Here is a 26,634-nt window from a genome sequence, read left to right on the forward strand (position 1 = left end):
ATTTTCATCACTCTCACCAAAAAAAAAAAACTTTAGTGGTGACTCTCCATTCCCTCCTCCTCCCAGGCCCCTGGCAACCACTAATTTACTTTCTGTCAACTCCCACCATTTTACAGATGGGAAACTGAGGCTCAGAGAGGGGAAGTGACGTGTCCAAGGTCACAAAGCAGAGCCTCTGGCCCCAGTTGTTTCTCCGCTGCACCATCTCCCTCCACTCAGAAGCCTCCCTGACTGGATGATGCCCTCTGGCTCACATATACACTCCCCAGACCTCCCCTCTCCACACTCCTGACCCCCGGGGCTTTACTCACGGAGTCCGATCTTGGCCAAGTGCAACCTGTTGACCCAGGAGATCTTGCTCAGGGGGTTGGGGGTGATGAAGACCACCATGAAGCTGATGGGGCGGCCAGACCTGTGGTGAGAGGGCAGGAGCATGAGTGCTGGAACAGGGCCTGGCTCACCCGGGAGGTACGCAGCTCTTCCCCCCAACCACCAGCCCTGGAGATAGAGCGAGGTCTGTGCAGAGCATCAAAGCATGGCCAGAGAGGCCAGTGGCCTGGCAAAGCCTCAGTCCCCTGGGGGAGGACTCCCTCCACCCACCACAGCCCCGGGGAGGGGGCCGGTAACTCCCCCGAGCGACCAGGCCGCGGCCCCCAGTCCAGCCCAGGCACACCGGCATGGGTGCCTAGCAAGGCCACGGGGGGTCTGGCCCTCTGCAGGCTGCGACTCGAGAGGCCCTCCAGGGCGCCACCTGGTCAGGGCTCCACAGGCCTCGTCAGACACCTGCACACGCCTAACCCGGAGCCTCTGACTCGGGCCTGTTCCCAGCACCTGGCACAGGGCACTTGCTTGGTAACTGTCTCCTGAACGGACACATGAATGAATGGCGGTATGTACAGGCTTGGGGTGGCCAGAGGTCACTGTTGTCAACACACTGTCATCTCACCTTAGAGCAGCGGAAGCCCCTTCATTGTTCTCCGGGGCCCATTTCCCCGCTGTGAGCCAACCCGGCCCCCGGGAGGTGGACAGGAAGGTGAGGAAGGGGCGCAGAGAAGGGGAGAGAGCCGCTCAGCAGGACACTGTGAGCCACTGTGCGAGGGCACCCAGAAGGTTCCAGGCTGCTGACCCTCAGACTCCAGGCCTGGGCCTTGCATCCTGGCTCCCGGACCTGCCTCAGACCACAGCGCCCCAGTCTCCCCTTCCCTGCAGCCACTGTGCTTGTAACACTGTCCCCGCCCAACCGAGAGGTCAAAACCTGGGCTCTGAGCCCCTCACTGCGCCAGCCTAGGCTTCGGAGTCAGAATCCTCAGAACCCAGCTCTGCCACCTACTTCTGAGCCTCACCTTCCTCCTCTGTAGAGTGGGGATCAGACAGATCGCCTTCCCCATCTCTGCATCAATTCCACAAACATCAGCTGCGGGTCGACTGAGCGTGAGCTCCTGCGGGAGCATTTGCGGGGAGGCTGGATCCATGAGAGGAGACCCAGGGCCTGGCCCCAGGGGACTGCACAGTCTACCAACCGCTGGCAGGGTGTCCCAGTAGCCTAACAGAGGACAGGCTCACCCCAGGTACGAATAGGTCGTTCGTTCATTCATTCATTCATCTGACCACGAGCACCTGCTCTGTGTCAAATGCTTTGCCGGGCACGGCCCACGATGCGTGTACGCCCACGCCCACCCCCGCAGTGCTGGCAAGCAGGCTGGTCCCGACGCCCCTCTCCAAGGCCCCTCTTCCTCTCACTTGTCGGGTTTCCCGGGAAGCAGGAGCCTGAGACGGCACTTGTTGGCCGAGTGGATCTCCTCCTCCTTCACCCGCATAAGCCTCTGCAGGGCCAGGCACCAGTCTTGAGCCACGGTCATGTTCAGGTTCTAGGGCCAAGGAGGCCAAGGAGGTCACCATACAGCCCTCTGGCTCCCCGAAAGCCGCCCCAGATCCCACAGCAGTCGGGGCCCCAAGGGGAGAGGAGCCGGGGGGTCAGTGCGGGAGCTCGACCTGGGCGGCTCACTCGGCCACAAGCGGTGGGGGGATGCCGACTCCCCGGGCTCCAGGCCCTGGTTCAGACCTTCCCCCCTCCATGGCACCCCTCCTTTGAGAGGGACACACCCTCCCAGCCAGCTTCCTCTCCAGCCTGGGACGAGGCTCAGGAAGGAGCTGCAGGACACACCAGACACTGAGCAGAGAACGGAAAAAAAAAAAAAAAAAAAAAAAAAACTGCTCAACTCGAACCAGAGCTTCAACCCGAACCGGAGGCCGCCCACCAGACTTCCAGGTAGCGACAGGAGCCTGAGACGGTACTGCTGCTAGTGGGAGCCCAGAGGCCAGGGCACATCGGGGGACAGGGCGGGAGAGGAGCCCACCCACACTTTCCTGCCGAGGCCGGTGCTGGGTACCTGGTAGGTGCCATGCAGCGTGCTGACAAGCAGGGTGATCTGCTCCACCACAGCCAGGTCCTTCTGCAGGTCCTGCAGCTCCTGGAAGAGGCGCGGGGGCCCGAGGTACACCTTATCTGGGCAGAGAGAGACCCTACTCAGCCTCAGGGGTGGGGAAGGCACCACCAAGGGCCCAAGCAGGTACTCACTGCAAAAAAGAAGAGCTGTCGCCCTGGAGATGTGGCACTAGAGATACAGAAGGAAATGTACCAGGCTCTTGTCTACTAGCGGGGACAAATCCAATCACGGGTAAAGTCTAGCGCCTAGGATCTGGGCCACTCTCAGTCTATACAAAGTGTCACAGGAGACCAGAAGACTGAGAACCAACTGTGCCCATGAGAAGCGAGGAGACTTCACAGGCCCAGGAGAGCTGTGGGCACTGCCAAAAAAGGAAAACCGCAGGTGCAAAGGCACTGTGGCATAAGGAAGCCCAGGAACAGTAAGTTGTTCAAAGATGTGCTAAGCACCTACTATATGGCAGGTTCTAGTCTACATGTTGGAGAGACAGCTACAAATGAGACAGACAGGGTCCCTGTTCTTGTGGAGCTTATGACCTGGTCAGGGTCAGGGAGGAGTCAATCAACAACTGCAGATGGTGGGAGGTACTGGGGAGAAAGATATCGGGGTGATAGGACAGAGATGGGATGGGGGCTGAGGGTGCCCAGATCTCTGGTGATGATACAAATGCAGTGTCGGGGACGTGGAGGGAGGGCAGCAAGAGACAGAGCGGGAGGGCCCAGCAGGACTGGATGGGGAGGTCCCTGAATGCCAGGCTAGGGAATTTGGGCTGTGTCCTCTACACCATGGTTACTCAAGCTGAGATCTTACAGAATCCCAGGGAGGGGCGGAGGCATGTAATTTGGATTTTCCTCGAGATGATTATCTAAAACTCAGATGCACATCCTCAGTCACCTGGATACAGTAACTTTAAAGCCACATGCCGCTGCGTGGTATCAGGGCTTCCGTGGACTCTGGGACCACGCGATGGTCGCCAGGTAATGAACACAGAGCGAGGTGGGCGTGGGCGGTAAGAGATACGCTCACACCAAACGAAGGGCAAAGAAGGGCTCTGCAGTGCCCCAAACGGGGTGAGCTGGTGGGAAATGGAGATCACCGTGAGGCACTCTGGGGTACAGGGGCAGAGAACTCAAAAGAACCTGCCCCATAAGAGGACCACGTCTATGTTGAGAGCAATTTGGTGCCAGCAAAACAACGTCATCTATCACATTAAATTAATGCTGTTACTTGAGTTTTATTATTTTGTAGCATCATTTTTATTCCACTTGTGATTCTGTTTTGGTTTTATGGTTGTTCAAGGGATGCAAGCATAAGGAGTTTATTGTACCTAGTCTTATACTTGCACATATCTGAGTAACAATATAATAAAAAACCATTCAAGGCCAACTGGGGTTCAACAAGGATTTCTTTTTTCCTCTTTCAAGGGGGTCTGGCAGCCTAGTACTCTACTTTGAGAAATGTGGCCACAGATACAACAGTGGCTGAAGGAGCACTGCCAGAGCAAGAGTCCGAAGGGTGGGGGGAGAGTGGAGTGGAGCCAGGGCTAAAGGCACCTCTGAGGGGGGCAGATGGGCCAGGAGCCCCTCCCAGGGGGCTTCTGTGAACAGAGAGCCAGGAACACAAGACAGCCTCCCATGCCTCCCAGGCCTGGGGAGGGGGACACAGCAGCTGAAGTGGGCGCAGCCATCCGAGGACGAGAGTGTGTGGTGAGTCCCTCCCTCAGAGCCACCTCCCAGGTCAGGGATGGACAGAGTTGGCCAGTGGGGAGGGGTGACAGCCAAGTGCCTTCCTGCTGGCCATGCAGTTACGTCCTTCGTTCATTCAACAAATGTCTATTAACACCCACCACATACCAGGATCTGGAGGGCTACAGTCACACCAAGGGAAAAGACAAGATGGAAACCAGACCATCACCATAGAGGTGAAAACATACCCGGGCCTTGGGAGCACTGGACGGGGACCTGGCAAGTCCAAAGGAATCAGGAAGGGCTTCTCTAAGGAAGTGTCACCTGAGCTAAGATGAGTAGGGGCAGATAGACAAAAACAGGATGGCAGGAGAACACTCTGGAGAAGGGCAGAGGCCGGGAGAACGCCCTGGGGCAGGAGGGGGCTCAACCCCCCAGGAACGGAGAGGTCAGGGCAGCCAAGCCCAGGGAGTGAAGGAGCGGGGAGGGCTGAGGTGGGGCGGCAGGTGGGCCCCCAGGACGGGAGTGTGAGCCCGGGCGAGAACCTGGGACTTCACCCTGAGAGCAGTGGGAAGCCACCGGCGGATTTCAGGTGGAGGGTGACACACAGCTCTGATATGCATTTTGAAAAGTCGGCCTGGAGAGGGTAGAGGACGGGACGGGACAGGACAGGAAGGCGCAAAGGGGAGGGAAGGGCAGCACCAGGAAGTTCCTGCCACAGCACCGTGGAGATGGAGAGGACGGGGCACACGGGGGAGCCTGCCACCCCGAGTTCTCACTGTCCTTGTTGTCCAACAGTCTGAGGGGATAGCATAGGGGAAAGAGGATCCAGGCAGAGCCAGGCAGCCCCGAGCCTGGGCCCTGAGGGTTTCAGGGACAGGGTGAGTGTCACCGGGGCCCCTCACTGTATAGATGGGCGAACTGAGGTCCCACATGGAGGCAAGCAATGGCCAGGCAGGCACTGGAGGTCACGCTTTCTGATCCAAGGTCACTGTGTGTGCACGCCCGCCAGGGTGTACAGGGCTGGGGTGGGCAGGGGCTGGGAGGTGTGACTGCGTGCAGCATGCATTTGCACACTTACGTAGGGATGTGGGTGTGTGTTTGTGTACAGTTGTGTACAGCAGGAAAAGTCTCCGGGCCAAGTGCCCGCGGGCCTGGGGGCCGAGCCCGGGCAGGTGCTCCCAGGGCAGTGTCGGGCAGGTACTCACTCTGGGCCTGGCCCGCAGCCGAGGCCTTCTTGGCGCCGGCGTGCTGGATGAGTACGTTGTCCTTGTCATAGGAGCTGCCCTCCTGGCCCACCTCCATCACCTGCACCTGGGGCAGCGCCGTGTTCCACTTCACCACATACTTGGGCCCCAGGGGCACCAGGCTGCTGATCTCCAGCTGGCCCCTGCCAGGAAGAGGGGACACGGCCCTGGAGATCCCGTAGCACCCAGCCCCAGGGCCAGCCAGAGCCGCTCCTCAGCAGGTCAGCTCAGCCAGGCATCTCACAGCCCAAGCACAAGCCCTCAGGCCAAAACCAAGCCAGGCGGAGCGGGGAACGGAGGAAGGGGCAGAAGCATCAGGGCGTCCAGGCCCCAGCCCCATATCCAGAATCACACGCCCACCCCAAGCCTTGGCGCCCCTACCTGTGGTTGGCAGGCCTGAGGAAAAAGACAAGAAGGGTCGTTATCGTTACGGAGTGGTTTCCGTAAAAAACACCGCAGCCGCTGAGACCCCCCTGGGGGTCGGCCACTGGGCTGGGCCAGGTGTGGGCAGAGCGGAGCACACGGAGGGCCTTCTCCCTGGACTGGGCACTGGCCTTCCATCACCTATTCCCACAGCGGCCCTGCTAGGAAGCCTGTACTATTCCAGAAAAGGATACTGATGCTCAGACAGGTCACGTGACTCACCCCAAGTCACCCAGGATGACCCCCCAAAAGCGGGCCACTAACACCCTCATCACACTTTCATGCCATGCTAGGCTCCAAGCAACAGGAGGGCAGAGAGGGTGTAGGGCAGACCCCTGGCACCTGCACAGAGCCCAGGATATAAACGGGACTTAAAAATTATAGTGATTCGGGCTTCCCTGGTGGCGCAGCGGTTGAGAGTCCGCCTGCCCATGCGGGGGACACGGGCTCGTGCCCCGGTCCGGGAGGATCCCACGTGCCGCAGAGCGGCTGGGCCCGTGAGCCATGGCCGCTGAGCCTGCGCGTCCGGAGCCTGTGCTCCGCAACGGGAGAGGCCACAACAGTGAGAGGCCCGCGTACCACAAAAAAACAAAAAAACAAAAATTATAGTGCTTGAATGAGGGAGGGAGTGAATGAACGAATGAATGAATGAGTCAGCCATCAGCACTGCTGCACTGATCTGGGACAGAGGCTTCCTTGCCCAAGACCCCTACCAGGGCCGGATCCTGTCCAGACCTGTGAACTGACACCAAGTAAGAGTTCAATAAACATTTGATGGATTAACAGACTGAAGGATGAGTGGGTGGAGGCTGTGTGTGAGCCCCCAGATAGCCCTGCTTGCTCCCCACCTTCCAGGACACGTGATCCACAACCACGGATAATCCCCAAATCTGCTCCGTGGCCACGCCCAGGAAGGCACAGCTGACTCTGGGTGCAGAATCTATACCAGTCTCCTCGGGCGCCCCCCGCCCCACATGTGCTCCAGCCAGGCGGTGGGAGAGCCAGGCTGGGGTTAACGCCCATCTACGGGTGACTGCTTTCCCTCGTGGGTCTGGGGTGTTGCTGCCATCTGCTGTTTCCGTGGTTTTTGAAACTGCTGCCAAATATTGAGAACCGAGATTCTCCTCCACTCGAGTGGATACGAGTATGGCTGGAAAGGTCGCAGCTGGCCTTCATCTGGTAAAGGGTCACAATCCCTGACGCCCACAGGACCAAGCAGTGGATGCGAGTGACCCGGGCCAGGTGGGAGCCCCAGTAAAGCGTTCACGCAACCCAGCTGCAGGCCCGTGTGGCCCCAGGCAGTGTGGGCCCAGAACACGAGATCTTCACGTTTCTAAGAGAAGCCAGATGTCTCAACCTTTGTGTGAACTCCCCGTAGGAGCCAAACACAGGATTTCCAGAGGCCTAGTGCAACCCACGGGCCATGAGTTTGCAGACTCTGGTCTAAAGAATCACCCTCTCCCCACTGCAGGGCTCCAACTCCAATCCCGACTCCAGGCAGCACCTGGCAGCCTGCCTCTGGGCATTTCTACAACCTCTGACCCAGAACCGGGAAACCAGGCTCCTGCAGGGGGTTGGGGGAAAGGCAAAGACTCATGTTGAGAAACACTCAGATCCGGCCGGAGGAAAATCTATTTGACTTAAAGCAGCAGGGATTTGGGATCTGAGCTGGGAACAGGGAAGAATCTCTTGAATTTCAAAGTGGTCAAAACTCAGCAGACTGTTCAGTTCCGACAGCAGAGTTCCAGAACAGTCCACCCTGTGCAACAGACAGCTGTTTGCCCTCAGTGACCTCTGCAGGTGCTTCCTAGCTCTGGGGACCAGGGACAGAGCAGTCACAAAGGGATAGAAGAGGAAGTCGGGACGTTGGAGGCCTCCGATGAGCTCATGCAGGACCCCAGCTATGACAGACTGGGACATGACAGGAGGGGTCCCCAGGGAGGGGCAACAGCCAGGCCTGCTTACTTGAAGTTGATGTTGGCGCAGACCAGCATGTCGCTGAGCAGGAAGACCCTGCGCTCCTTGGACTTGATCAGCTGCCCGCGGTCACCGTACACGGTCTCCGTCAGCGTCTCACACAGGAGCAGCTGACGCTGGCCTGAGGTCAAAAGCTGGGGGGAGGGGACAGAGCAAGGTCAACACCAACATCGTACATTGCTGTGCCAAAGACCCAGGATTCTCCCTCCACATACAAAGGGGACCACAGCTGGGAGAGGCGGAGGATGAGGCAGGGCCACGCCCTCCATCCCCGGGGGACAAGAGCCACTGACCACCCACCGGCCCCAGCAGCCAGCACCCCTGCTCAGGTGAGCCAGACACTGCCAGCGGCACAGCTCCAGAGCCACAGACCCGTGTTCTGACCTCGGTTCCCGGAGCGCCCGCTGTGAAGCCCTCTGGCAGGCGCCGTGTCACCTCTCCACACCTCAGCTTTCTCAGCTGTCAAGTGGGCGATACCTCTACTGCTCACATCACCAAGGCAACAACGTGTGACCGGACCTGGCTACATGATCCGCAGAGCCCAGCAGAGGAGGAAAACCCGGTGCTCACTCAGAATTATTAAGAATTTCAAGGGCTTCCCTAGTGGCGCAGTGGTTGAGAGTCCGCCTGCCGATGCAGGGGACACGGGTTTGTGCCCCGGTCCGGGAAGATCCCACATGCCGCGGAGCGGCTGGGACCGTGAGCCATGGCCGCTGAGCCTGCGCGTCCGGAGCCTGCGCTCCGCAAACGGGAGAGGCCACAACAGTGAGAGGCCCGCGTACCGCAAAAAAAAAAAGAATTTCAAGATGGCAATGGCAGAGCATTAAGCCAAACGTGGGGCCCTTCTGAGTGCCCACCCTGGTGACGGCACAGGCCACACACCCAAGGAGCCGGCCCTGCGACGGGACACCCCGCAGATGGCCACTGTCCCCACTGCTGCCACTGTTCGTGTGGCCTCAAGCGGGGAGACTCCTGGCCTGAAAGTAGGTCCCATTCGTCACCCTGACCTATTGAACAACCTCAGCTACTGGCCTCGGGGAAGGCCTCGTGTGGGGCTGGGACAGATCTGCTGGTAGACAAGGCAACCCTCTGACAAGGCTGAAGGCCTTCAAGCCTCCAGCATCCGAACAGGTGTCTGCCCATCTCGGGCTGGATTCCAAGAATGCTGCCAGCCCCGGACCACCATCAGACCCAGAGACCCGCTGGGAAAACGTCTCTTTACTAACTAAGGATTTTGCTGAGGAGGAAAAGGAGTATTCAGCAAAATTCCTTCCCAAAGCCCGTGATTCTGATGACAACAGCTAGCGCCCCTCTGCCCCATCCTCACAAGGGAAAGGGCGGGTCATCCCCAAACCTCTCCTGGACAGAATGCCCTCTGTTCTGTGAAGAGCAGTGTCTCTCCAGGCGACACGAAAGCCCGAGTGACACCACATGCCACTAAAGAGTCCACGTCTCATTTAATCACCTCAAGAACGCTGAGGCCTCCCCACTCTTGGACAAGGGGATGGAGATTCCAGAGGTAAAGAGACTTGCTGAGACCCAATGCTGGTTGAGCGGCAGGGCAGGACAGAGCCAGGCCACACACGCTGCTCCCAGCACCGGGCGGCCAGCCACACGCCCTCTGGCTCCTGACTGGGGGTTAGAGGAGTCAGAGAAAGCCCACTGCTCCCAACACACACAAAAAGTCTCAGGGTGCCCCAGGGATACCCCCATGACTGCTAAGATTGGGCTCCCCCAGCCCACAGCTTCCACCAGCAAGCTGACTGCCAGCTCGTGTAGACACAGCTGGGACCCTGAAGACAGCAGGCCCCTCAGAAGACGGCCAAGTGTGCCGTGACCCTTTTCCTCAGGAGAGAGGAAAGTCCCCTGGCTTCCGAAAACCATCCTCCTGCCACTTAAGCAGATTAAAAACAAGAAAGACAAAAGAAAACTCGGATATTGCACAAGCAGCCCCCTGCAGCCGTGTCCCGAGCAGGCACATTTTGAAACAGCCGACACCGTTCCACTTCGGGCACACCCAGTTTCATTTCCACTTCTCTCTGGGTGATGGGTGGCAAGAGGGAAATCACTGCACTGGCCTCAGAACTGGCCGAGACTGCCCCAGGGGGGCCCTGGCAGGGGAAGGCGTGGTGTGCGGCCACCATCACTCTCTCCACGACACCATCCCACACGCATCCGACACACCCACTTGACAGGTGGGGAAACTGAGGCTTGGGGCTGTCAGTTCCTCGCCCAACACCCAACAAGTCCCCCTGACCTCCAGCCAGTGACCACTGCTCCTCACAGCCCAGGTCCCCCCCAGCAGACAGAGCAGAAGGGAACAGACAGCTCTTCCCAGAGCAAGTGCTAAGGAGAAGGGTTTCCTTCTCCCGAGTGATCTCACAAGTGTGTGAGCCAAAGCGAGAGAAACCCTCTTGGTTACAGGAAAGGAGCTAAAGACAGAAGAAGATACTTCCCAAGGGCAAAGACCATCAAACACTAGCACGGTGGCCATGGCTGGGCTAAGGTCTTTTTAACCCGAGAGACATTTCAAAATAGAAGGCTTGGGACTTCCCTGGTGGTCCACTGGCTAAGAATCCGCGCTCCCAACACAGGGGGCCCGGGTTCGATCCGTGGTCGGGGAGCTGGATGCCGCAACTAAGAGTCTGTATGCCGCAACTAAAGATCCCGCGTGCCACAACTAAGACCCGGCGCAGCCAAATAAACAAATAATTAAAAAAAAAAAAAAATAGAAGGCTTGTGTGGAACTGGCTGGGGAAGTCCTGCCTGGAGGCGGGGAGGGGGGATGACCTCCACCCTTCAGGCCCACCCTGAGCAATCCTGGATGGGGATACACCCCGGGGAGGGGGCTCCATCCCCTGCCTCATCTTTTCTTCCCATCTCTATACTCCTGGAACAGGCAAAGCAAACCCAGGTGCCTGCAGGGCCAGAAGTAACCTCAGTGGGAAGACCTGGATGTGGACTGAGGGGGCAAGGGCAGCCGCTACTCAGGTGACTGGTGCCACATAGGAGGGTGGGCCGGAGTGCCAGCTCTTCCGACCCTTAAGAAGATACATGAGTCTAAATGTTGTGGGACATTTCTCCATTTCTAAATGTTGGCAATTAATTCCATTTTCCTAAAAATACTGTGTGGGCCTAAATACACATGTGCAGCCTGAGTTTGGCCTGAGGTGGGACAGTCTTAAGATGCAGGACCCTGAAGCTTAGAATTGCAAGGGACCCTGCAAGTTCACTTGTCCGGGCCTTGTTTTGTAGGCCTGTGGTGAAAATCAAACATGACAACGCAGTTAGTGAGTATCATGTACTGTAAAGGGCGGGGCCACGTGGGAAGCGCTGTGGTGCTCCTGGTGACACTCCCCAAACATTAGAAAGTTCCACCCCGTGTGGCTGAAATCTCATCGGCCTTAGTCACTGGCCTTAGTTCTGCTTTTGGGGCCACAGAGCCAGGAGGCTCCCAGTTTTCCCCCAAATACCTGAACACCTCCCTGTGACTCCACAGGATGTCCCTTCCCCAGAGAACAACGCTTGCCCTCGCCAAGTGCCCTGGGGTGGGGGGTCACCTCACCCCGAACCATCGGGGCCAAACCCCACACTCTGGTGGGTGAAAGAAGGCGGGGCCCGGGGCCTCCCAGATGTGGGTGCAGCTGCAAGCGGCTCATGTCACAAGCCACTAGGGAAACAGAGGACTAAAGTTCACCAAAGGGACCTCCCTGGCGGCGCAGTGGTTAAGAATCCGCCTGCCAAGCAGAGGACACGGGTTTGAGCCCTGCTCTGGGAAGATCCCACATGCCGCGGAGCAACTAAGCCCCTGTGCCACAACTACTGAGCCTGAGCTCTAGAGCCCACTAGCTACAACTACTGAACCCGCATGCCACAACTACTGAAGCCCGCACGCCTAGAGCCCATACTCCGCAACGAGAGAAGCCACCGCAATGAGAAGCCCGCGCACCGCAATGAAGAGTAGCCCCTGTTCGCCGCAACTAGAGAAAGCCCGCGCACAGCAACGAAGACCCAACGCAGCCAAACAAATATACAAATAAAATTTTAAAAATAAAGTTCACCAACAGGTGACTCTGGAAGGTGACTAATTTTTTTTGTACCAACTTTGTGTTTTAAAAACAGAGTTCCCAAGCTTCCCTGGTGGCACAGTGGTTGAGAGTCCGCCTGCCGATGCAGGGGACACGGGTTCGTGCCCCGGTCTGGGAAGATCCCACATGCTGCGGAGCGGCTGGGCCCGTGAGCCATGGCCGCTGAGCCTGCGCGTCTGGAGCCTGTGCTCCGCAACGGGAGAGGCCACAACAGTGAGAGGCCCGTGTACCGCAAAAAAATAAAGTAAAATAAAATAAAAACAGAGTTCCCTAATAGACCCATTTGAAAGTTTTTCAAGATTGTTTTTCTTGCTAGAATGTTCCTAAGCTGCAATCCCAAAACATGGCGTGGATTTTTCTTTTTGCTTCTTAAAAAATAACACTAATAATGACAGCTGCCACCTTGTATTAAGGGCTCTGGGTCTGCCAGTTTGCCACCTCACTCATTTGCCTCGCAGAAGCCCTGAGAGTCAGGCGCCATCGAGCTCTTCTCATTACAGAGGAAGCAACTGAGGTTCAGAGAGGTTGGGTGATTCCCCTGAGGCCACACAGTAAGCACCAGCGGCAAAATCGGGATTCAAACCCAGACTCTGACTCCACGGCCCACTAGTTTAAGCACAACACTAGGCTATCATTTCTGGCACCTTTACTGGCGATCACACCTGCTGAATTAAATCAGCTGGTATCCCAAAATCACATGAGTAGTAACGAATGCGGAGGTCTAGTCAAGATTAATCCTTAAGGTAAGGTCTGCGGGCTCAGAGAGAAGCAAAGAATCGCCTCCCTCGGAGAACACTGCCACCTGGTGGGTGCCACAGGGCAGGAGGCAGAGCGACAGGCGAGGCCGGCTGCAGGGCAGGTACGCACGCACCTTGTTGAGGCTGCTGCGGTCACTGACGCTCTTGGTCAGCTGCTGGATCTCGGCCACCTGGTCGGCCAGCCGCTTCTGCTCGTTCAGCTTCTCGGCCAGCGTCTCCAGCTCCGTGAGCGCCAGCTGCAGCGAGAGCCTGTCCGGGTGGCCCCTGGGGGTGTTCTTCAGCATGTCCTGCCGGGGCCCAGAGGGAGCCACGACTGAGACCCCCACCCCAGCAGACCCTCCCCCGGCTGGGGTCACAGCCTCCGCCTCCACACTCGGGCCTGAGAAGGGCCCAGCTTGTAGCCAGGACAGGCGGGGCCTGACATAGAGCAAGGCCTCAAGAAGCAGCTGGTGAATGAAAAACTAAAATAAAACAGCTGTGCGGACCGATCCCTGATCCACTGATGAACTTTACACTGAGACGAGACCCACTCCTGCTGCTGGTCGCTCTGAGAACAGAGAGGAAGCCCCGCTGGGGCCCTTGGGCTGGCAGCCAGCCTTCCCCCCAGGGGGACTCACCCCCTGACTGAGGACCCCCGGCAACCAGGGGAGGTGCCTCAAGCTCTCAGGGCCCAGCGTGGAGGCTACCGCTCCCTCGGGAAGCCTGAAGTGCCAAGATCAGAGCATCCACGGGGCACCTCCTCACTGCCAGGGGCCCCACGGTCGCCCGGATTCCACGTGCCTTCCCGCAACCTGGGCTAACGTCACCACCGGTCACCAGGTTCCCACCAGAGGAGGCAAAAGTAAGCTCAATGGGCTCCACCCTAGGAGTGGGGAAAGAGGGGGCCGGGGGGCCAAGGCCCTGCCCACCGTGCACAGATGCGTGGGTCGTGGGTGACGGATGAGAAGCCAGGCCTCCTGCCCCAACCCCATGAGGCTCGCACCATCCCACGCCCCACCCTGCAGGTTGGTGGCCGCCGGAATCCCCCGTGGTACCTGAAGCAGGAGGATGAACTGAGGGAACCTCTGGATGGGCTTCACCATCAGCCCGTAGAGCGTGACGCGGTCGGGGCTACACACCTGCCGCCGCTGTTGGAGACGAGGGGGGATAATTCACTGAGCCTCCGCAGCAAGGGCCCAGCACCCGGGGTACAGATGCGGCCCATCCCGGGCTCCCCTCCCCGGACCCAGGACCCTGCTCAGCCTTGGGCCCAAGAGAAGAGCCCAGGAGGTCCCTGGTTCCACAGTCAGGGGTCCCTGCCACCACAGGGCTCCCCGGTACAGCCCCTCACCCTGGAAAGCCTAGAGCATCACGTTAAAGTCTCTGGACTAAAAGCATAAGTAGGACATTTCAGCAATTTATCCAAGAAGTCAGGCTACTGAAAGTAGCCGAGACAACCATTCCCTCCACCTAAACTAAAGCGGACGGGCCTGGGCCGGGGTGAGGATTGGCAGGGGGACGGTTCTTACTGTCCTGTCTCTTGCTTCTGTTTCCACCTCTCCATCCACACACCTGTCACCTTGACCCAGGCCCTCAGCCCCTGCGACCCAGGCTGCCGCCACAGCTTCCCCACCGGCCTCTGCCTCCATCTGCCTCTACCCAAAACTTCAGTGGCTCCCCGCTGCCTGAAATAAGACATCCTAGCCCCTGGGCCAGGAGGTCCAGATCCGCCCAAACTGAACTCCACTGCTCTGGGCCTCTCTCCCGGGCACCCAGTGCTCCCAGGATCCAACCAGACTTGCCTCTGACCTTTGCCCCATCACCCTTGCACCTGGAACACCCTCTTCTCCATCTCTCCATTTCAACCCCACTGACAGCCCCCAGGACCCATGTCAGATGGCACCCCATTGAGAAAGCCCCCGATCCTCTGGGATCCAGGCTGTAGGCTCCTGGCTGAGGCCGGGGGCCCTAGCCCACCTGCGCCCTCTGCTGGGTGGCACGTCTCTGACTCACCTAAGTGTGCGCCTAGGAAATGGGGATTGGGGACCTGGTCCCACAGCTATTGAGGCCTATAGTCCTTTAAACTCTATTCTCGCACGTGATCCCCAAAGCACCGCTTTAAGAAAAGGGATCATCCCGGCCACAACCTGAGCCACACCAAGCCCAGGCACCATCTGCAGATGTCACAGGCCTACGCTTCCACCTGTCAGAACTCCAGGATCCCAAGCGGCTTACAGAAACTTTAACTCTTCTTCACCCTCCCCTTGGCGGAGTGGGGAAAGGAGAGGCAGATTTTCTTCCCGTGGGACTGGGGATGGCCCAAAGGAAAGAAGAGAGGCGTCTGGGCCAAAGAAGTGATGCTGCAGCGATCCCTCCCTCCTGAGACACCTCCCTGCCCCCCCCAACCGACGGCCGGGGCTCCATGGAGAGGGGCCCCGGACCACCCTCGGGCCCACCTTGAGGAACTCGAGGAAGGCGGGCTTGGTGAGACAGGCCTTCTTGATGATGGACATGGCATTGGTAAAGTTGTTCACGTAGTCGCTGTACACGTCGAGCACCACGGACTTGGAGAACTGAAACAGGTGTGGGCGCGGCCCGGGAGGGTCACATCCATGCGAGGGGGAGGGCGACCAGCACCCCACCCTCACCGGCGACCACAGTCCTCCTCTGCTGGAGGGTCTCAGCTAGCCTTGAGGTGAGGAAACCTGTCACCCGGTGAGGGGAGGGGACAGGGCTCAGAGAGGCGAAGAGACACCAAGGTCACAGGGAGGAAGAGGTGGTGCTAGGGAGAGCCCGGGGAGGTCCCTCGTCCCGCAGCACGGCAGCCTGGCCCACAGGCGAAGGGGGGCATGGCGGCCCTTTGCTACGCCCCCCAGCCCCCCACCCTCAAGGATGGTGCTGCTGACCTGAGCCCCATGGACACACCGACCAGGGTGCTGGGTTTTTTGTCTTTTAGCAGAACCCAGTTGCCTACAACATATCGAAGCAGTTTCCACCGATCTGACCATCTCTCACCCCATGAATCTCTCTGGGGCCCACAGACTTCAGTGTCAAAAACCATGAGTCCAGCACACCCCCTTCCTCCACAGATGGGGACCTGAGCCCCGAGAGGGCCCTGGAGCTGCCCACGTTTGCACAGCTGAGCTGGGACCAGGCCAGGTCTCCGGGAGCACGACCCAGTGGCCTGGCCCCGACACCCTGCGGCATCCTCTGGGGCCAAGGCCATGCTCTGTGTGGGCGTCGCACAGTGGTCCCTCTGCGAGCGCTCCGCAGGGGGCACTTGAGATCGGCCAGGTGGCTGCCCGCAGTGGCCAGTCTCCTAGAGGCACTGCCACCTAGGCGGAGCCAGAACAGTGAGCAGGCGGCACGCAGGCGGACATCTCCAAGGACACGCTGCAAGGTGTCACGCCCACCCCCATGTAGGCCAGGCCGACTCAGGCCCTGCCACCCTCTGACCCCGCTGTCTGGGACGAGGCGACCAGGTGGAGGCAGGAGGCTGGCCCGGAGAACATCCAAATCACGGCCGCGGTTGGCACCTTGGCAGGCTGGGGAGAGTCTGGGGACACCTACCGAAGCCACGAAGAGGTCCCCAATCTTCTCGGTGGAGTCCCACTCGGCCACGCGGGAGGACAGGGCGATCTGGAACATGGAGTGGCAGTGCAGGATCTCCTTCACGCGAAAAAACACCACCTGGCACTTGCGGGCACTCAGCGCCTTGGGCTCCATCTCCATCAGGGGGTTGCGGTAATCCTGACGGGGGGGCGGGGCGCAGGCAGGGTGAGTGCCCCGAGGCCAGGCCACAGCCCCTGCCCCCGCTGCCCTCATGGCCACCTGGACCGGGCCAAGCAGAACTCGGCAGACCTTCCTGCGGGAGGAGCGCCCACCCCTCACACTTCACCTGTCCTTCTGGAAGGATCTCCATGATCGTAACACTCCTGACCCTTCTGCCCATCCATAACCCACCCTCGTGACTTATGTGTTAAGCTGGGTTTTCGGGCAGACCCCTGCCTGCAAGGAGCTCCACGGAGGCAGTCCCCAGGGGCCGGCCCAGATCGGCTTTGCCCACAGGTGAGCCAGTCTGTCTAACGGAGCAGTGGCAGTGATGTCACAGCAAGACCTAGAGCCACACTCTCCAACCAGCTTTGTCAGAAACCCAGGATATTTTTGTCTCCACCTGCCTGAGGTCTGGGCTCCTCCACTGTGGATCCAAACTCAGGAGGGGAAATGAGGTTGTTACTAGCACCCTCCCACCCCTACAATTCCCCTCCCCGTTGTCCTCCCCAAGAGCCCACAACATCCCAGAAGGTTCACCTTTTCAGGAATGCAAACTACAGACCAGGCCAGCACACCTTAGTCACGCAAGCATCTACTTAGCAATTCCTGTGCGTCCGGATCACAGGGGAGAGGGCGCACCCAGGGAGCTCCAAGATGACGGGGAGACATCAGCCCCTGCCCCGGGGGCTCCCAGAGCGGCGAGGGAGGCACAAGAGGCACCGCATGCCCTCAAGCCCATAGGATACAGCTCATTTTATTGAACCCCGACATGGTTTCAGAAAATGCAGTCATCCTGTGAATACCAAGGCATCTGGAATTCTTGGTGTCCCCCATTTGGAGGTCCTGCTGTTTCCATAAAAGCCCTGGCCTTTGGCTCCTTCCCCTTAAAAATGCCCACAGTCCCCAAACGCTCCTTGTAAAATGTCCCTCCGGGGTCTCCCCTGCCCTCTCCCCAGACCCCCCAGAGTCCTACCTGGAGTACCCGTTTCAGAGACTCCACATAGCTGCCTTCGCTCTGCACGATGGAGCCCAGGATGTGCCTCCGGACCACCTGCTCGGGCAGAAAGCACAGTCAGCACCTGTGCCAACCATGGCACAGAGCGAGCTCCGGCTGTGTGCGGAGCCCCGGGTGATGGGACGAGGAGTCATGACGCCCAGTGGAGCTGCCGGCCGCGGGACAGAAGGAACTCGTCTTTCCCAGAGCTGCTCCTGGAACACTGGGGCCTGGCAGGCCAGCATTCCCTTCCAGAGGCCCTGCCAACCCCAGACAAATGCCCGTGCTCCCCAGACTGCAGCATGGGGGCAGGGGACGCTGGGACTCGAGTCCCCTGCCTGGTCTCTGCTCCCACACATCCAGGGATGGGAAACCACCACTCTCCTCCATGGGGACAGGCGGCCTCCTCCATCCTTGGACAACTTTAGTAGAAAATTCTTTCTTAGGTGAAATTGAAGTCTCAGCTCCCGACACTTACAGACCCGATCCTTAACCAGTCTCTCTCCCGTCCCCGCCAGGTGGGCTCTACTTCAAGCTAAACGTCCCAGCCCCTCATCCTTCCCTCTTGCCCTCCCTGTCTCTCCTCAGCTATAATTAGTGCATCTCTCAGGAGCAGACCGACCAGCACCCAGTCAAGAAGCCCTCACCTGGATATAGCAGCATGCGGGCTGGGGGTGGGGGGACTCACTGGAATCACGTGGCTCCCACCCCAGACGTTCTGAAGGAATCGCTATGGGGTGCAACCTCGGTAACAGTGTTTTTTAAAGCTTCCTGGGTGATTCGAGCGTGCAGCAAAGCTGGGACAGAGCTCATGAAAGGTATCGCATGTGAGAGGTGTCCGAGGGGGGAGCCTATCCACCTTGGCCCAGAGCCGGGAGGGTGACTGATCCCCACTGTGCCCCCAAAGCCATCCTGAGAACATCGATCCAGGCGCCCACCACCATCTCCCCTGCTCCCCTCTGTTTCCTCCCTCCTGCCTCTGGCACACCTTTGCATCTCCTCCCACCACCCTGCCTGCGCCCAGGCCTGACCGTGGCCCCTGTCCTCCAAGCTGCCCCACAGCGGGATGCCTTGTCAGCGATCCCCAGTTTCCCAGGTGTTCCCAGAGCAGCGCTCTCCACCTCAGCGTGCTGACGCTTGGGGCCGTCCCGTGCACTGTAGGACATGGAGCAGCGTCCCTGGCCCCTACCCACCAGATTCCAGCAGCACCCGACCCCCCGCGAGCTGTGACAACCAGAAGCATCACCAGACATTGCCAAATGTCCCCTGGGGGACAAAATAAACTTGGTTGAGGGCCACTGGCCTAGAGTAACGAACATTGCTGATCCAAGAAATGCGAAAGGCTCCCGAGGAGACAGACCCGACCGACATCAAAAAGGGGAACCCCGGATTATGAGCTGGAAACCCGGGGTCCTGCCTGGCTCTGAGCTCTGATGGCTCTGACAGTGACTCACTGCATAGGGGAGGGAGCAGGGGGGTCACCACCTCAGTGTTGCCAGGGGCCAGGCAGGAGAAAGAAGGAAGGAAGGAGGCGGATGGACTCCCAAGATGAGAGGTGTGGCCGTATCTCCGATTTTCAAAAGGGGCCCATCATCAGGATTTCCTGCCAACTCCAAACCGGCCAACCCCCTCATTGCATTTGCTTCCCCGACATGTCTTGCTCAGAGCCCTCATGACCAGAGGGAGGCAGGGGTCTCTCCCTCTGCCTCACGGCTAAGAAAACCCCAGCAGGGATAAATTCAAACCTGACTCTGCAGAGGAAGGTCCCAGAGCACAGCCACCCCGATCTCAATGTGACACTTCTGGAGAAGGAAGACATCGCCCGAAGAGCCCCGCTCCTGGGATGCCTGCGGTGACTCTGGGGTCTGAACTGATGACAGGTGGGTGGATTGGGGGAGGGGGGCCGGGCAGCCCCAGGGTTCCTCCCTGAACTGGATTAGCTCGATGCTTCCCAGAAAGGGACTGCGGGCCCTTTGTTCAAACACCTTCGTTTGACCCGGTTACACAGGAGCTACTCTGGCTGCCACAGGGCTGGGAAGCAAGACCTCCACATGCAGCCCCACCGCCACCCAGGATGATGGCATGGAACCTGCAGGGTCCAATTTGGAAAGTCTGTGCAGCAGGTCGAGAAGAGACCCCAGAAGGTCCCCCACCCAGCTGGGGCTCTGTCAAGGGCCCCCTGATCATCAACTCCCCTTCCAGACCCAGACCTGCATGGTCCCAGGTAGCAGGCTGGGGTCCCCACCATCCCTCCCCCTGAAGACACCCCGCTCCTCCCACAAACCTGCTGTGGGCTCAGGCCGTCTGGCATGGGGCCCAGCTCCGGGGCTGGGGGCTTGATGTCCGTAACGCTGACCTCCAGGAGCCCCATGTCCTCCTCCTCCGAGTCACCTGGAAAGTGAGATGGGCTGGTGACACACGCAAGGCAAGGATGACACACCTGCTCAAACTCCAGGAGCTGGAAACCACCCTCCCCCCCACAGACCGGGGTCCTGGGATGAACGGCTCCTGGGGCCACAGAGGATTAGGGCCTACTCACTGGCCTCCTGGCTATACTCTGCTAGAACAGTCCACCCGGAAATAGAAGTGAGGGAGGGATGGAGCGAGGGAGTAGGAAGCAGCACGCAGCAGGGGCTCGGCTCTCAGAATCCACCCTGCCAGGAGTCTCTGTCCCCGCTCAGACCCGCCCGCTTCTGGGCTGGCAAAGGCCAGGCCGCCCGTGTCCCCATCACTAGACACTAAAAATAGTTTTCTTCTGCTTGCCAAAAAGGGGGAAGAAAGTTAACCCCGAGAAGAGCAGGGCTGTTTGGCTTTGTGTTTTCATCTTTCAAAACAAGAGACCCAATGGGGAAAAAGTCCAGCTGCTGTCCAATAGGGGAACGCAGACATGAGTGGGGGCAGACCTCAGAGGACAGATCGAGACAGACAGAGGCCGGGGTGGAGAGAGCGGAGGTCAGGCGGAGCGCAGTAACCCGGCCTCGCAGGGCTCCCGCCCCACGAGCTCCAGGCACAGGCACAGGGAGACGGGACCCCGCTGCTTGCGGCCCTGAAACCCGGTGCCGGCAGCCGCAGGCAGCAGGAAGCGGGTGCTAAGGGGAAGCTGGGAAGAGAGAAGTGGCGGTGGCTCCCGGGGGCCGAGGGAACAGGGACACGCAGACGGGCCTTACCTGAGCAGGAGACAGAAGAGGAGGAGGAGGAAGGACAGTGGATGACAGTATGGGGGTCGGGGTGGTGGCGGCCCTCCTGCCTGGCCCACATGGCACCCCGGGCATCACTCCGCACCCACCCCAGCCGCTGGCCCCGCGGCTTCCTCTTCCCCCATGCGCCACTGGGTAACATTCTTGGCCGGTGATTCGAGCCTTGCCGTGGCTATTAATAACGCCTCTGGTGGGAGGGTCGCTTTAGGAAAGGCTCCGGGCTAACAGGCAGGGTGGGGAGGGAGCCTGCTGGCCGCCTGGCTGGCCTGGGGATGGGGAAGGGTGACCAGGAAGAGTTCCCAGCCAGCCAGCATGTCCAGCCTGTCCGTTCTCCAGGCCACTCCAAGTTCGGAATGGCTCCTCAGCCCATCGTCCCCTCCCTCGTCGGGGGGTAGGGCTTCCCCAAAAGTTTGGTGCTGAATCAAGTGTATGCAGTGGTGGGGTTAATTAAACCCGCTTCACAGATGAGGAACCTGGCAGTCCAAGAGGGGAAGAAGTGGGCAAGGTCACACAGCCAGGAGGCCGTGGAACCAGGATCAGATCCAGATCAGCAACGTGCTGTTCCAGCACCAAACACCTCCTTTCTGGGGCTGCCACCGGGAATCGCAGCTGCCACACAGGGGTCAGGAGCTGTGCTGGGCTCTTTCCATGTACTACTACTGCTCGGTCATCCTCACCAAAGCCCCCTGAGACAGATGCCAGATTAGCCCCATTGTACAGATGAGGAAACTGAGGCACAGAGAGGGAGAAATACATAGATTTCAAGAGGGTGCAGAGCCTCAAAGTCCTCCCTGGCTTGAATGCCTGTGCTAACGGGGCCCTGATCTCTCACCCCTGCCCTCACTCCAGCCAGAGGAAGCCTCTTCCGTCCCCTCCACGCCTGTGTGTCCCCAGGCGAGACACTGAACCACTCTGTGCCTGTTCCCCCATCTCCAAATGGGAACAAGACAGTCCTCTGTCCCTGTCTGGTGTTTATAAGTATTAAATGAGAAACTGTAAAGCTCTTCAGAGAGTGCCTGGCACACAACAGACACTCCATAAACGATGACCATCGTGAAAATCACTTCTTGAACGTCTCATACCTTCCCACCTTGGGACCGTTGACATGCTGGCTCCTCTACCCAGAGCACCCACTCCCTGCCCCGTTCCCTGGCCTGATGGACCTGGGTCCCCTTCTCCTTCTGCTCTCAGCCCTTCCCTGACCTTTCATTCGCGCATTCCACGCTCACTTCCCCCACGCTCCCACCGTGGCAGCCCACCATGCGGCTGGTCATTTCCTGTTTGCATGCCTGTCTCCGTACTGTCCCACGTGCTCCTGCAGGCAATACTGCCTGACTCATCTTGGTGTCCCTGCACCCAGCACGGGGCATGGCACTTAGTAGGTTCTCAATAAATGTCGGCTGGTGGAGAAACAGGTGCACGGATAAAGAAGGGAATGAACAGGCGCGTTCAAAGATGAGGTCAGGTGAGCATGGGAGGCAAGAGGCCAAGGAGGCCACGACAGAGACCAGGGCAGGGATGCTGAAGGGAGAGGCCCACATTTCCCGGAAGAGATGGGGTCCACCTGCCACAGGCCGGGACACAAGCTGGCACATTTGGGGATCAGTCCCCAAACCCCACCGCCAGAGGAGCCCGGACACCCAGTGACCTCGCCCGCCCACCCCTGCAGAGACTGAGCCCACCCCTGGCCCGGCCCGCAGCTCCTCACCGAGGACGTCCTTCCTGTGCAGAAAGGACACTTTGCGCATGACTGCGATCCTCGTCTTCTCCAGCCCGTCCTTGGTCCCGCTCTTGGCGGCCTTCATGAGCTGGGTCATCTGAGCAAAGGCAGGGGGGCTCATCAGAGAAGCGGAAGGAGGCCTTGCGACATCTGCCACCAAGGGCCACCGGCCCTATCCAGGCCTCCCGGCCGGGGCTACAAACATGAGGACCCCAGAGCCCACTGCCTCCCAGGGAGGTGGCAGCAGAGGCCAAGAAAGACAGCAGGGCAGTGCCACCCCGAGACCTCGTGGGAAGGGTTGGAAGGGCATTCACGCCCTGGGGGACCTTCCGGGGGGAACCCTCTTTACTAACCCAATTTTTTCCCCTTGGGTGTCAAATAAAGGACATGGTGTGACACTGGGGAAAAGTCTGGAGGCCTGGAGTCCTAGGCCTGGTTCAGATCCCAGCCCTACCGCTCCCCACCCGCGTGACTCTGGACAAGACCCTTAACCTCACTGAGCCTCAGTTTCCTCCCTGAGACCCGCCAGAGCCTCTGAGGACTAAACAGGGTCTGGGAAAGCACGCTGGACAGTAAAAGGAGCTGCACAGATGCCCAAGCTTACTTTAGGAGCAAGTATAAAAGGAGGGGAGCAACCCCATCCCATCAGTGGAACCCCGGCCCCACCAAATAGCCGGGTTTCTTACTGAGCCTCTGCCCAGGAACAAGCGGGAGGCTGCTGCCTCCACGGAGCCGGGCGCAGCTTCCCTCAGGTGGGGAGGACCCGTGGGCACAGGTGCAGCAAGCGAAGCAGACACAGGGCGCGGGCGGAGGCAGGCCCAGGACGGGGAAGCGGCACCTTGGGCCTGCAAACAGAGCTGCCGTCCCCTAACTCACTGCTTTGTCCCCTCAGCCCCCGGCCCAGTCCTGGAAGCTTCCCTGACGTACAGCCAGTGCTAGAAGTTTCCACATGGTTGGAAATGTTCCCTGTCTGCGCTGTCCAACATAGCAACAGCCAGCCACACGTCGCCACTGGGCACCTGAGAGCTGGCGGGTGTGGCTGAGCACCCCGAGTGCTGGTGATCTTTAATTTTAATTAACTTAGATGTAAAGAGCTGGGTGGCTATCATAATGGACAGTACAGTTCTAGGAAAGCCCCTTCTCCCTGAAGCTCTCTGCTAAAGGTGGGAAGCACTCATCTGGGGGTCCCTGGTCTCTGCTCTCTCTATCACCTTCCTCCAAACACCCGCCCTGGTCCCCAGCATAAGGGCCCGGGCACTTCTCAAAGGTCTGGGTCAGGAAGGCTTGCCGAACACTGAGTGGGCGCTGAGGCTGGGGGCAGGGTGGTAACTTTTCAGGAACAAGATGACTTTCTGGAAACAGCCAACAGCCAGCAGGGGAAAGGGAAGTCCCGGGCCCCTCCCTGCCTCTCAATGGTATGATTCTAGAGCAGCAGTTCTTGGTCTTTCGGAGAGGTGGGTGGGGCTGTCATAAACACCTGTGAGAATCTAATGAGAGGGACATTCGACCCCAGACCCCGGAAACCGTACGAAGATGCTCACCCTCCTCTGAGGGGGTCATAACCCCCACAGTGGAAACCTCTGTCCTGGAGCCCAGTTCCTGTCTCAGCAGAAAGCTGTCAGGGGGGTTGTCCTAGGAACCCCCAAAGTGGTCTTTGGGGGAACCATCAGAGACCCTTCCTGGGCCAAAAAAGAGCACCTGGAAGGCGTCCCTGGGTCAACCTGCCACCTTCACTGGCTCATAGCACTTAGGACAGAGCCCGATCTGGGGGCCGACTCAGGGGCCGGGCTGGGGAAAGCACCCTGGTCTCGACGCCGCCCTCCACGTGCTCCATGCTCCTCCCTGGGCCGCAGCTTCCTAAGAAGTTAAATCTGCCCCCACCTCCAGTCACAGGGCTCTCAGAGGGTGTCCGTATAAGGGTCTTGCAAACTGTAAAGGGTCTCTCCGCCTCCTCCAGAGAGGCCTCCGGTTCTGAGGAAATGGGCAGGGCTACAGGATAGAGGGCTGGCAGGCTCTGGCTTGCACAGACCGAGGCTTGAACCCCAGTTCTGCCGCTGGCCGCTGGTGTGGCCACCAGCCAGTTGCCTCACTTGCTGGCCTTACTAATGCTGAATGACAGCAGTAAGACAGCGGCCTGCTAGGGCGTCTCAGGGAGAAAACGGTCAGGCACACAAGTAGTAATGGTCACCATCCACTGAACTCTTAGGCTGTGCCCGGCGCGGCCCTAAGCACCTGACAGTTCTGAGCTCACATCCACCCTGGGGGCTGGTACTGTTCATGCCGCCATTTCCCAGGCAAGGAAACTGAAGCTCAGAGAGGTCAAGAGGCCTGCCCAGGATCACACAGCGAGGAGGTGGTGGGGCTGGCGTTCAAATCCAGGCCTGCAGGCCTCCAAGGCCCACAGCACACAGTAGGTGCTCAATGAATGGAAACTACTGCTGTCCATATCATCATCCTTATGCAGAGGTTGGAGTCCCATCTGAGAAGAAGGCACTGCGGTTTCTCCTACTGGCCTCCTTACCCCGGACCTCTCTGAACAGCTCCGAGGCGGAGGAACGTCCAATGTCACCAGCAAAGTGTAACCCAAACCCACCTGCCATAGTTACCAAATTCATAGATTCCTAGGCCTCGGCCCAGACCTGTAGAATCAGCTTCTCTGGGGATGGAGCTCAGGAATCTGCATTTTTCAAAGCACTCGGGTGATTCCGAGGGCCCTAAAGTTTGAGAGCCCACACAGGAATTCTTATCGACGGTTAAGGTGTCAGTTGAGGGTGGGAAGAAAGAGAGGCGAGGACATGGACAGGAGCGAGCCAGCCTTTGGCATCAGCCCGCGAAGCCGACGAAAGATGCCACCAAGTTCCAGGGCTCGAGGCAGCTCCGGGACTCAGCCCCGCCCCTGCGGCCCCAGAAGCAGCAGGAAAGGCCCCGGGAGCCCCCAGGACTTGGAGGGACAGACAGACAATACCTTATAATCGTACTTGTGCTTCAGCTCCTGCATGTCTCTCCCCCCAACTCTTAAAGCCAAGATGTCTCTCTTAGTCCTGGCGCATCGCTCCTTTAGCCTAGTCAGGTCTGGAGAAAGCTGGAGCCCCCAAGCAGCCAGGCAGAAGGACAGCAGGTGAGAGAAGCAGGCGGGGAGGGCAGGAGACAAAACACCGGCAACAGAGTAAAAAGGAGACTCAGGTGAGGTGGTGGATAGACAACCCGGGGCAGGTGGGATTGGGCACCTGGGGACCACCAGGCCCCTGCCTGGAATGAGCTCCAGCAGCATCCAACCCCAACATGCCAAGCAGTTGGGGGCTGGGTCTCTGCAGCTGTGGGGGAGCAGAGGTGGGAGGGGAACAGCCCAGGCCCCCTCCCAGTGCTCAGAGGACAAGGACTGTGTCTCGGTCATCTCCCCATCCCAGGAGCCCAGCATGCGGCTCTCGACATAAGAGGCTCTTGGCAAGTTTCCGAGATGGATGAATGGCAGGTGGACGGATGGGTGGAATGGGTGGGCAAGGGGATAAATGGATGAGTGGGCAAATGCAGAAAGATGGGTGAATGCAGAGAGGGGTGGATGGTTGGATGGACAATAGACGGATGGGTAGATGGACAGGCTCACAGATGGATGGATAGACAGATAAGTGGATGGATGGGTGAGCAAATGGATACATTTAGTTGGATGACTGTACAGATGGCAAATGGGTAGAGGGATGAAGAGACAGTCAGATGAATTAATAAAAACATGGATGGTTGGAAGCAGTGCTGTGCTGGTAAATATTCAACGAGTGGTTCTCCAGGAAAAAGAGCCCTGCCTTGTAGTATTTCCACGGCGTGAACACGCCCACCACAGCCAATTTCAGACTACCAATGTGACATCACTGAGTGTGAAGTTGGAAAGGGATGTGCACTTGGTTCTTGGGTTCTTGTGAGCTAGTTTGAGCTGGCTCGAGCACACCACTGGAGGAACAGAGGGAGGGAGGGATGATGGGCGGGCAACTGGATGGAGGGGTAGGTGGCTGGCTTACATACTATCTGGGAAGACGGACAGATAAATGGACACACAGACAGACATTCAAATGCATGAACTGTAGGAGCAATAGTGACATTTGGTAAAATATAGAGAAGACCATGACTGGGATTACTTGTAGAAAAGTAGACAAGCAGAGGAATCAAAAGCACGAGCTTCGAGGCAGGTGGGCCTACATTCAAAGCACTGCTCCCCGTGTACTAGCTGGAAAAGTCTCCTTCCCTCTCTGAGTGACAGCTTCCTCACTGGTAAAGTAGCCATAATAATAACTACTTCATAGTATGACTGAGAAGGTGAAATGGACAAAGCATGTAAACCCCAGAGCCTAGTGAG

General features: G+C 58.8%; 1 protein-coding gene across 10 annotated transcripts in view; it reads right to left on the reverse strand.

Annotated features, from left to right (window-relative positions):
- Positions 1 to 26,634, reverse strand: part of ARHGEF10L (Rho guanine nucleotide exchange factor 10 like) — a 158,517-nt gene that overhangs the window by 54,051 nt on the left and 77,832 nt on the right. For 6 of the 10 annotated variants that reach the window (XM_024749717.1, XM_024749721.1, XM_024749715.1 and 3 more), the window contains exons 8-19: positions 22,278 to 22,386; positions 19,657 to 19,763; positions 17,352 to 17,429; positions 16,175 to 16,354; positions 15,061 to 15,177; positions 13,660 to 13,752; positions 12,739 to 12,912; positions 7,768 to 7,913; positions 5,341 to 5,522; positions 2,391 to 2,506; positions 1,741 to 1,868; positions 312 to 412 (exon numbers count right to left, since the gene is read on the reverse strand). In XM_024749717.1, coding sequence (XP_024605485.1) covers positions 312 to 412; positions 1,741 to 1,868; positions 2,391 to 2,506; positions 5,341 to 5,522; positions 7,768 to 7,913; positions 12,739 to 12,912; positions 13,660 to 13,752; positions 15,061 to 15,177; positions 16,175 to 16,354; positions 17,352 to 17,429; positions 19,657 to 19,763; positions 22,278 to 22,386 — 1,531 coding nt within the window. The other 4 variants (XM_024749722.1, XM_024749724.1, XM_024749725.1 and 1 more) reach the window with 4 other exon arrangements.

The sequence above is a fragment of the Neophocaena asiaeorientalis genome, unplaced genomic scaffold, assembly GCF_003031525.2.
Source record: "Neophocaena asiaeorientalis asiaeorientalis breed wild unplaced genomic scaffold, Neophocaena_asiaeorientalis_V1.1 scaffold275, whole genome shotgun sequence".
Lineage (NCBI taxonomy): Eukaryota > Metazoa > Chordata > Mammalia > Artiodactyla > Phocoenidae > Neophocaena > Neophocaena asiaeorientalis.